At 33.3% G+C, this 12,581-nt stretch overlaps 1 protein-coding gene across 2 annotated transcripts in view; it reads left to right on the top strand.

The window, feature by feature from the left end:
• The window catches only part of LOC113396496 (thyrotropin-releasing hormone receptor), a 98,592-nt gene that overhangs the window by 62,804 nt on the left and 23,207 nt on the right, over positions 1–12,581 (top strand). For both annotated transcript variants that reach the window (XM_064218770.1, XM_064218771.1), the window contains exon 3: positions 10,386–10,566. In XM_064218770.1, the coding sequence (XP_064074840.1) occupies positions 10,386–10,566 (181 nt within the window). The remainder of the gene's footprint in view (positions 1–10,385; positions 10,567–12,581) is intronic.

The following is a 12,581-nucleotide window of genomic DNA, read 5'->3' as shown; positions in this document are numbered from 1 at the left end:
ACCGATACGACTTGGGTACCTTCAACAAAAGAGCGTACTCCTTCCTTAAAGGCCGGCAACGCACCTGCAAGCCCCCCGCTATTGCAGATGTCCATGGGCGGTGGTAATCACTTTCCATCAGGTGGGCCTCCTGTTTGTTTGCCTATGACATAAAAAAAGACTTCAATAACAGTGGCAAAAATACTAGCTTCCTCATTAAACCGCAACTCCGACGTCCAAAGCAAATAACCAGCAATGGATTGCAATTGGCTAATGATGAATATATTTTAAAAAAAAGCCAATTGAACCTACATAGTCCACCAGTGGAAAAAAGAGATCTTTGTATAAATAATCCATGGCACAATTTCAATTACTAAACTGCACTAAGGCATAATTTCAAATAAGAAATAAGTTGTATCGTTTCCCCGATTTAATATTTTCCGCAGCCCCTTAACATAACATACATTTGGAGCAAACATTTCCTTCAACGATATTTCGAAATCGGTTCAATCAAAAGCAAACTTCGAACAGTAAATTTTTAAACGAAACTCGTAAAACAGTTCCTTCGCGTCTTTATTTTAGCTTTAAAAACGAAATACACTTACGTTTACTCTCAATTAAGAACTGTTATGCTTTTTATCGGAGCTCTGACCACCCCAATATAATCTGTATTACAGACTATAATATGTACGGGGAAACGAATATTCATATATTTCCAGACAATTATAGATCATATTGCAACTTTATAAGGTAGGATTTACTGGTTACATAATAATAATATGAGTTTCTTGTTGTTTTAAAATAATAATTTCGAAAATCGATGTATTCTTGATTTCGCGATGGAATTCGAAAGGCCACGGAACGAGCGTTTTTATGACATTTCAAAGAACGTTTAACAATTAAATATCGACGATGAATACTTTTATTAGTCATCGTAAATAATTATCCAAGTATATTGGAACATTAATGAGAGGCCCAAATAAAAGGCTTATGAAGATATAAGTAAGAATTATAGTAATAATAATAATCATTATGAAATACTTTACGAACGATTAAAGTAAAAGCATTACTTTACTCAAAATTACTGCAATGTAAATCGTTACATTATAATAAAATTCGAATTCTTGTAAGTTTAATTAGTTACTTATACTTTTATCGTTCTATAAATATAATAATTTATTGTATGATAAAATGAATATGATTGAAAGAAAAAACTGAGACAGTATGTTTACGTCAATTACTTATACTTAGAGTAATTTGAATATACATTAAAATATATTTTAAATTTAAATTTCTTGTAGAAGAAAGTTTTACTTTATTTAAAAGATATGTAATTATGATAAATAATTATCGATCGGTACCTACCGAAACCGAATGATTCGTATATATTTCTATAAATGAGTAAGTAATTAAGTTCCATTAGGTTTTAAATTTAATTCAGCATTCAAAGAAAAAACTCCTAATTTATTTAAAATAGAGAACCTGATTCTTTATTTATTACTAACAATTCTCTTTTTTCAACTATGCTTATAATTCTGGATGTTGGCTTAAAAAAAATAGGGCTACTGAACAGGACAATTTTATTGCAAGCATGACTAGGGTCAACTTGCTATTTGATAAATAAATATTACATTATTTTGCTTAAATAAATATTGAAAATCTAAACTATAGAAAATTTATTCATTGGTTATATTTTAGGTTATAATCGCTTTATTTATGACCACACTGTAAACTGCTTAAAGACGATCACATATTAATATTCAAGGACACGGCAAAATAAAAGAATTAACAAAACATCTATAATCACTCTTGTTCTTATAAAAATAAGGTTAAAATTCCTTCATCGAAATAATATTTTAAGTTTGTTCACGCGACCCAATTAAAAATACTAAAGTTACTAAAAATACGCGAAGTATTTAAATGAAGTTCAAAGAATAATTTGAAAGGATAGTTTATGATTTTATATTTATTTTTTAGACGTGATTTTTGTGAAGGTTAATTACCGGTCTTTGTCGAAATATTCCTCTCCTTATTTAAACAAATTTTTTTATAACCCATATTTTTTAATAATAAAGTTTTTTTTCATAGAAACAAAGATTTGTCTATGGTTCAATGTGGTTAATATATAAAATAGAACATTAAGTTTTATTTAAAATAAGAACTCCGTGAACTAAAAATGAATGAATCGGAAAATGAAAAGTTTTATGTTCCAATTATTTATTCATTGGTTATTTTTTTTGTGTCAAGCTGAAAGTTACGTGGGCAAATGCATCAACTGATGTCTAAGTATTCGTCTCCGACCATAGACACTGGCTACTCATTATACCACCAATAAGCTATTAATTAATTTATTTATTTCTTGGTCATTACATAACTTATTATAATGAGTAAAATTAATATATTATACAAAAATAAAGCTGGACTATAATATTTACAATACAACACAATGCGAGTACTGACAGCGTAAATACAGTAAATAGTACTAGTACAAGAAAAATAAATAATTTTAAATCCTTTATACAAAAATCTTTTTTTTTGCCAATGTCACCTGACAAGTGGTTACTATCGCCCATAGACATTGGCGTTATAAGAATTATTAATCATTTCCTTCAACACCAATGCGCCACTTCCTTGGAAACTAAGATTTTCCCTTATGCTGTAGTTACACTGCCTTATATTACAATTTCTTATAGCGCCGATGTTTTTTGGCCTTATGATGATATGGGTGGTGACCACTCACCTTGACCTTGATAAAAATAAAAAAGATATTTCATAAGCAATGATAGTTATCGTGTCCTAAATATACCATTCAGCTTCCGAGTTGGATTCCAAAACCCAACGCTGATTTTCAATGGTACCAAATGAAGTTATGACGCTTAAAGTTTACAGAATATACCTACATAGATAACAGAAAGGGAAGAAGAAGAAGGGAGAGAGAAAATAAGAGAAATAAGTAAAAATATTCCACATGTACACATGTACAGCTTGTAAATTTCCCACTGTTGGGCTAAGGCCTACTCCACCTTTGAGAAGGTTCGGAGCATATTCCATCACGCTGCTCCAATGCGGTCCGTTGAATTCACATGTGGCAGAATTTCGTTGAAATCACATGCAGGTTTCCTTACGTAGTTTTCCTTCACCGCCGAGCACGAGATGAATTATAAACACAAATAAAGCACATGAAAATTCAGTGGTGCTTGCCTGGGTTTGAACCTGCAATCATCGGTTAAGATTTATGCGTTCTAACCATTGGGCCATCTCGGCTTAAATATTTCAAGAGCTCATGAATAAGTACACTATGTATATAAGTAACTAAACGAACCAAATGAAATAGCTGTCTGTACGATTTCAAAGTGCTCTTAATAACTCGAACACCACCAGAACAGATGGGACATTTTAGTTTCGGCACAAAACTATTCGACTAATGAGCGAACGTTTTGATCGAATTTCGCTCACCAGCAGCGATATTAAATTTCGCGAGCAACAAAATTGTTTTGGCAAGATTTAGTCTGTCAAAGAGCAATTTCATTTCGAGTGTTTAAATCGCTTAGGTGACAGATCTGAAAGGTTTGATTTAAAATCGGGTAGCTTTAATAAATTATTTTAGGCACATTCATTAATTTCGTTTTGAATTGGATTGAAAGTATTGTTTTACGAGGATAGTGTTTTTAGGATTGTGTTAGGTGGTAAGGCATTGTGCCCATCTGGGTAGGTACCACCCACTCATCAGCTATCCGCCAAACAGTTGTATTTAGTATTGTTGTATTCCAATTTGAAGGATGAGTGAGTCGGTGCAACTACAGACAACGTCTAAGGATGGCGAGGGATTTACCATCAGCTGGAACACTTGCCTTGAAAATCAAATCAAATCAAAATATTCTTAATTCACATTGGCCAACAAAAAGTATTTATATCGGCATTCACGTCGGTTCCACACAAAGCATTTGAATCGGCATATTACAGCATTAAATCAAATGTAAATCTACGTCCGTTTCGGTGAATTCATTCGACCGAGAAGAACCAGCAAGAAGTTTTGTAGTTACCTTATCCACCACTTTAATTACAGAGTACGTCAATGAAGTAGAATTAAATATATTTAACAAATACTAAGTACATGCTTTTTATTAATAACCTTATTTGTCAATGTTTTCTTTATATGAGTTTATTTTTGTTGATATTCTTAGCTAAAAATAACTGTGCAGTCTTATTATAGAAATATTTAACAAATAAAATTGGTACTATGTACTCAAAACTCTTGGTATAATTAAATATTACACTTGTACCACATCTGAGTTATTAATCTTTTAACTGCAACGTCGTCCAGGGGTTAACACAATGCGTGTGTATACAATACTCTGATACTGGCTTTCAAGTTGTGTGGGACAGTTGGAACTTGTTCAAAATTGACTATTATTTATATTCTAAACTATTAATCGTATCTTTATTATAATTGTTACATTTTAGTATTCAATTTAATTTAAACAAAATGTTATATAAAAGTTTTTTAATAAGCTGGTATATTTATTTTATTGGCAATGGTGTTTTAACGTCGAAAATTTTCGGAAAGGACTTAATTATAAAGTGGTTATTATTAAATTAAATTAAATTATAAATTTGGAATGTTTTTAATCGATTTAAAATACGAGGTTCCCAAATCGTCTGTACGTATAGATAGACGTAAAACGTATGTTCGCCTGTAACTATTTTGTTTACGAACCGATTTTGTTTTTTTTTTTTTATCGTTTTTGCCTTGGTATTAGTATGTCTACAAGGTAGTCCCTTCTCGAATTCATTTTTATTGTATATTGTTCAATTTCAGATTGTTATCTTTTTTATGTTAATTTTAAATGTTCTACAGATATTAATAAAACGAATATCTTGTTAAAGAGAAAAATCCGTTTCCACTACAAATTTACCTTTATACGTATAGAAGATATATTTCATGCGATTTCCTAATAACTCTGCTATATTATTCACTGCAAGCAGTTCTTTATATATTATGTAATACATGAGTATTCCGCTTAACTATTTACATACATTTAAAATAAATCACAAATCCACTATGAGAAAACATATGAATTATTTAAATCTCGACCAATGATGACACGTCAATTCAAGGTCAACATTTATTTGGCTTTACTCGTCCTTCCATTGGAATAGACTATAGATACTCTATACATTGCAATGTAAATATACTAATACTGTATTAATAACTGACGAACACAAAAGTTTTTATATATTTTTATTTATACAAGAATTAAGGTCATAAATATATTAAACTTTTTTTTTTTTTAAATGATGACCGCGTGGAATGCACATGAAAATTCAGTGGTGCTTCGGTTAAGATGAACGCGTTCTAACCACTGGGCCATCTCAGCTTTTAAAAAAGGTTTCGCACTATTACTCCAAGGTAAAATAACAAAACAGATATTCTTATCAGAACTTGAACTATTGGCCTTCTGTGAAGATCGCAACCATCGATTAATCCAGTTTCTCTATCATTTTGTCGTAAGATATAAATGGTTTCAACTTTAACTGTAGTTAGCCAGTAAGTTTGAGAGGATTTAAACGTCTCAACTCGACTTTAAAAGATTTACAGCGGTAATACTTTGGAGGTTTAAGGCATTTCCTGCTCACATTCTATTTTCTTATATTTTATTTTGTATGGTTTAGGTTTTATTGCTGTGTAATTGGGCGTAAGCGACGTTTAAGAAAGCATCTAAATGTCCTTATAGGACAAATATTTTGGGCTATTTTGATGTTATGATCTCGCGTGGGAGCATTCTTGATTTTTCGGTTGGTGAATGTACTGCGGTTGAACCGTAGTTGGCGACTTTGTGGTTATCGAGAAACCGAGGGATATTAATGGTAACCGCATTTCAACCTAATAAAATAAAAAAACAGGTAAACTTCGATGAATCAAAGCTGGTTTCGTCAAAACATAGAGAGAACAATAATAATAATAAACGCTGCTTAACATACGTGATGTGTTTCTGTTTGCTTGATAACTAGTTGCCGCATACACCCCCCCCCCCGCGTAGTCGGGGGCATCTGTAAGGTATCCTCTGTTATTTTCCGTACCCCTTTCTTGGATGCCATTCGAGTTAAGACGTAGTGTAACAAACAAATAAGACTCACTTATACATTTGTATGATATTAGTTTCTTCGGACTTCGCCTACGTGTAAAAAAGGGGGTGGGGTTGCTGTTGCTAGGTATATTTTTCTGATGTATAAAGTAACCTATGTGCTATTTCTGTGACTGTAATCAATCTCTGTGCCAAAATTTCATTCAGATTCCATCAGCTGTTCTGGTGAGATTTAGTAACGAACATCCATCAAAATTTATTATACAAAATTTTGCATTTTTAATATTAGTAATATTGCTAGGATGTGCCGTATGTAAATGTCCATTAGGTTTTAAATTAATAAGATATGGAACGAAATAGGATGACAAAAGTAAACCTAAAGAAAGGCAAGGACCCGAATTGAGATATAAATAATTCGCGACTGTAGCTTGAAGGCTGTTCTAAGTTTTAACAAGCGATAAATTGTCAAAACGCTGTCAACTCTGTGTTTTAATATTTACTACTAGTGCCTGTAATTAAACCGGATAACATCATTTTAAACTATAAAATTTGGTGACGAAATTTCTTGTAATTTTTAATACAAAAAATGACTACCTCAGATACAAATTACCCCTATATACTACGCAACTACTTTTCATGCCTAACAACATGCTGGCGAGCTCTAAAACGCAAGCGAAACCGCAAGTCATAACTGGTAATTATGCTCGAAGTACCTGAAGACAGCGTGGGTAGGCCCACAAGGTGGTCCGACGACCTGGTGAAGTTCGTGGGAAGCCGCTGGTTGCGGGCTGCATAAGACCGGTCATTGTGGCGATCTTTGGGGGAGGCCTGTATCCAGCAGTGGACGTCCTACGGCTGAGATGATGATGATATACATATGTCGGAGGGACATCAGATCTATTGTCACTATTATTGTACATCGTGTGAGCGTACAGTGGATTATCGTGAAAAGTATACAAAGAACACTTAGTCAATATTTAATTACACATTATTACACGATTAGGCTCACACACAAAGCAATCAAAATACGAATTATAACACTCAAAGCGCTTCAGGAACGGTAGGACAGCTCCGAGACCTCACTCGACTAATGCGGCAGCAAGTGTTCTGCCCAGACCCGAGCGATACCTTAACGACTCTGTCGAAATCGCGCTGAAGTTAGCACCGAACTCCACCGAAGTCGAGTTCACAACCGTAGGCGCGCTTTTCGTTCCAATAAGTGTATGTATGATTGACCGGATGCGACATTTACAAGAAATTATTTAGGTATATCGGTATGCAGACTGTAAAATGGGTCACTTGATGGTAAGTGGTCTCATCGCACAAAGACATTGACATTGTAAACAATTTGTTACTTCTTGCAAACTAAGAAGTTAGGTCTCTAGTTTACACGGGCTCACAGGCGGTATATAGGTTTCTTTAGAGCTGCACGAGATGTATTACAATAAAGGATTGAGAGATTTTCCTAAGAACATCTTAATTCCATTATTTAACCGAATACAATTTTATTTCCTCCATTTGCTGTTACCACCCACACACATAACACAGTGCACATCACTAAAAGTATGTGATTAAACACAACAATAATTGAACTTAAGCTGGATTAATATTCTGTTGCGCGATTCGATCCACATATTTACTAAATGGTTAACTAAGAATTGACTGAGATGGGTTTTGAACACCTGAGCAAAAAAATCTATCTGAGCCGTTGTAATGTTTTTTTAGTATTCAGATTAATTAATTTACAGATTCTCAAGCGGCTGGAAATTGGTTGACCTCGAAACTAGGTTACCAGATTAACCAAGTTAAGAAACGTCCTCGAATCCTAAAGAGATCAAGCGGGCCCCTTAAGGGCTTTAAAGTTGAGTATTTTAGGTTCACTGACGTATCAGATTATCAGTCTAATAATTTAAATGTGAGAGTGAAAATGTGATTAATTAATTTTATTTAGAATAAATAAGCAGACTAGCAAATTGACCACCTGATTGCATGTGGTCGCCATTTTCCAAAAACAAAGATACCAGACCGATATTCAATCGATATCGTCTGGATTATTATGTAATCGATTATAAAATGTCACAGTTAGTGTCTATAGACGTTACCTACTACAACAAATTATCGATTCATTTAAGCCCATCGCGATGTTTGATGGATATGTTATCGTTTAGCCAAACGGTTAGCTATGTCGATCAGCCAAAGCCAACCAATCTATTGACACGATTGATACGACGATTGTTATGGAAACACCGTATGAAAATAAAGTTTGACAGCTTAAGACACAGTTTTCAACTAGACTATTAACTAAAAACTTCAAATTCTTCTAATTATAAGTCTATACAAAAATGTTACTACCTCAGATATAATACGCAATTACTTTTTATACCTAACAGCTGATGACCTCTAAAACGCGATCGAAACCGCAAGATATAACTAGTAATTATATATATTTAACGATTTAGCTTTGTTGCCACTCGCCACTAGATGGCGCTTCAGCTTTTCATCTTACAAACCGTTCAACCGTTCACTATGACAATTCCATTTTACCGCATAATTGTATAGATCGTTAGTTTATAATAAAACAATTTTTAATGTAAGGAACCAATTAATAAATAAAGGGTTTTTTTTATGGCATTGGTTGCCGGACGAGCATATGGGCCACCTGATGGTAAGTGGTCACCACCGCCCATAGACAAAGGCGCTGTAAGAAATATTAACCATTCCTTACATCACCTATGCGCCACTAACCTTGGGAACTAAGATGTTATGTCCCTTTCGCCTGTGATTACACTGGCTCACTCATCCTTCTAACCGGAACACAACAATACAGTGTACTGTTATTTGGCGGTAGAATATCTGATGAGTGGGTGGTACCTGGTTTTTTAGTAGGTTATTAAATACTTTGACGCTACGCTATTTTACTGCTATAAATAATTGTAATAGGCTGGATACCTTTCTTAGGTTAGGCTAGCAGAGTTATCTAGATATATTAGTATGTACATAATTATTTTATACTGTAAGTAATTATTATTATAAACGGAAAGAGTAATTTAAATATTTTGTAATAAAAGAAGATTTAATACATTAAAAAAAAGAAACTTTAAATAAACTTTTTACTATAACATTTTTTTTTGTTATCTTTACATAGGTAGAACATTAGTGAAAAATGCGGGTCTAATTTATAAATACGTCATTAACTGAGTATTCATTTTTAATCCTAATTACATATGCTGGTATTGACTAATGGAACAATTTCATTACTTTGTTCGTTCTAAATTTAGGCATTTACTAAAATGACTTATACTTTTTTAGAATACAGGTGGACGAGCAAATAGAAAAGCTACACTGATTGCGCTGATGAAACATTAACCATTTCTTATATCGTTTAGCTAAGATGTAATTGTCTCTCGTGCCTGTAGTTTCACTGACTCACTCACCCTTCAAACCGGAATAAACATTTTTTTTTATCAATACATTCTAAAGCAGGCAATCTGCTCGTTTATGTAGTGTTTACAGAAATAACTCATAATTCATTTATTATGGGTGAGTCAGGGCAAGAAAATGTGTATTTTTTAAAAAGGACAAGATTAACAAATAATTTGTCAAATATCATTAATGTTTTTTTAGGATTTTATCAAATGATTCTATTAATTAGAGACAAATAAAATTTTGTACAGAATTTTTTGTTTTTGTAACTTATAAATATTTGGCTCATAATAATTTTAAAAAAATCTCGTGACAACGGATAATCGGCATAAACGCTCTTAATAAGGATAATTATATAATATCATTTATACCCTATATAACTCAGCAATAATGTGGCTTTCTACCAGGAAAATATTTAGAATTGGGTCATTAATTCCGGAGGTTACCCTACATACAAACAAACAAATTTTACCTCTTTATAATATTAGTGAAGATAAAAAGTACTTATTTATTTTGACAATGTTTAATACTCTGTGACAATTAAATTAAATCTGCCGTTATTTATTGGTCATTTTTAAATACAAAAATGAGGGTTTTCTTTAACAGATTAGATATATTAATAATGGTGCCGTTTTCTGCAAATATATTGAAGACCTACTATTCTCTCATATCAACTTTACAAAGGTACACAAACCCTTATAGTTTTGATAGCTCTTACAGAACGTGTTAATTTTAGAAAAAAAAAATCACAATTGATCACATCACTGCATTTAAATTACATCCGAAAACAGCAGACTTGGTGCTTGCTGTTATAATTTCAAGAAAAAAAAAATCAAATTTAGAACATATGTAAAGTATACGAAATAATTTAACTTTTTTAATCTGTTATTTTTACAGGTCTCGCAGTTCCATTTGTGGAGCTGACGGTGGCGCACGCATCAGTACTTACTATATTGGCGATAAGCTTCGAAAGGTACTACGCGATATGCGAGCCGCTCCGAGCCGGATACGTTTGTACGAAGACGCGTGCCACGCTTATATGCGCACTGGCGTGGTTCTTTGCAGCGTTATTTACTAGGTTAGTTTATCCCTTTTTAAATAATATATATAATATAAATGCAGCATCAGGCTTTAATCGTTTGCAAGACTTGAAATAGCGATCATCTACGTATGGTAGAACTATTTCTGGTTAATCCTACCTTGTACGGTATGTATTTGGGTACCATTCAGTTATTCTACCAAAGTTCTAGTTTTTAAGTGTTTAGGAATGTCAGTAAGCCATTGTTTTTACAAATACAAGGATCAAAACACCTTGGTTTTTGTGAATTGTCCGATCTAAAAATCAAAACTTTACTTAGTGGTAGGGCTTTGCGAGCCAGCGTGGGTAGGTACCACTCATTTATTAGATATTCAGGAAAACAGAAATACTTAATATAGTTGAGATCCGGTTTATGAATGTTATGAGTTAGTTAGTGTAATTACAAGCACAAGGGACATATCATCTCAGTTCCCAAGGCTATTGGCGCATTGGCGGCTTAAGGAACGGATACAGAACCATGTGTATGGGCAGTGGTGACCACTTACCACCAGGTGACCCATTCTCCCGTCTGCCTAACTATATCATAAAATGTATTCGAAAGCCACAACGGCACAACATTCCTTATATGTATTTCAACTACTTCTGAAGTGCACTAACCACGGTTTTGCAAGGATATATCCAAATATATTTAATACTTATTTACGAAAATAAATTTATCAAAACGAAATAAATATATATATATATATATTTGTGTCGTTGAAGAGAGTGTATTGATAAATCTATGACCTACAAACCCTGCTAAGGATCAAGGCCGTCTTAACTTATGTACAAATAACCATCGGAATTGAACCATTGGAATCTTTTTAGTGATTTGTCTGAACGCCGGTTGTGCCTGGGCGCTTGTGTCCTTAAGACGGGTTTTCCTAGGGGAATAATAGTTATCAATGATGTACGTATCAATGTTATTTCAAATGATAAGCCCATAAGAGATACAGGGATATCTGTTTTTAAATAAAGAACTTTTATAAGTAAAAGCGTATTTGAGCTGATATGGCACAGTGACTAGAACACGTGGTCTGGTAGAATCTAACCTAAGACCGTGGGTTCAAACTCGGTTACACAACCAATTTATCATGGACTTAATTTGTGTTTATAATTAATCTTGTGTTCGTTTATGAAATAATACATCGTTAGGTAATGTGCCTGTATTAGATAAAAATTGTGTAACTAGAATTGGAGCAGTGTGGCGGAATATGCTCCAATCCTTCTTCACATGAGGATTGGAGGCGTTTTGCCCAGCAATGGAACATTTCCTTATTTCTAAATCATAATCTTTGATGCTATCGTAGGGTAATATTTTTTTAACGTAATATTAGACATTATATGTAAAACGAAAGCGACTTCAGCGATTTTTACAAATGCTCGGTCGAGATTACTCCATAAGGTCAGAAATTGAAAGCGCTTCAGCTAACAAAAGAATTCGAGATCATTACGTATGCGTGTAACAAAATTGTCGACATTACATCACTACGAGGACAAGAGAAATGAGTAATGACGCGCAGATGACACGCGGTAGGGTTCCGCAGAGAGATATTTCAAGGATCAAAACTGTTACATCGACATACATTTATTAGCTTAGTACTTTATTGCATTATATATCTTATTTATTAATAGCTTAAGCCGATTTTTGACCCAGTGATTATGGGACAATAGTTGCACATTAAAGATCGGTTATGGTCTTATTTTGAAGAGCTCCAGCCGTATAAGTGCAGAAAATTAAAGAGGGTTCTTATTTGAAATTTACTTAATTGTTACGATTTAATAAAGAATTAATTTTAGAAAGTGTAAAAAAGTTACAGGCCGGGTAGAGAGCGGTACTATGGCTGTTTAAAAAAATAACAAATGTAAAACGAGCCAAACAGACGTCGTCAGTTTACAATGAAATTAAATCACAACAAAACCTGTCATAGGTTTCGAAATTTGAATAAACGCGAAGTTTCGCCTGCGATCCACTAGTGTTCATTTATTGATATAAAATCCGTAATTGACTACTG

Source organism: Vanessa tameamea, chromosome 24, assembly GCF_037043105.1.
Source record: "Vanessa tameamea isolate UH-Manoa-2023 chromosome 24, ilVanTame1 primary haplotype, whole genome shotgun sequence".
Taxonomy (NCBI): domain Eukaryota; kingdom Metazoa; phylum Arthropoda; class Insecta; order Lepidoptera; family Nymphalidae; genus Vanessa; species Vanessa tameamea.
This window is presented reverse-complemented; position numbering and strand designations above follow the sequence as displayed.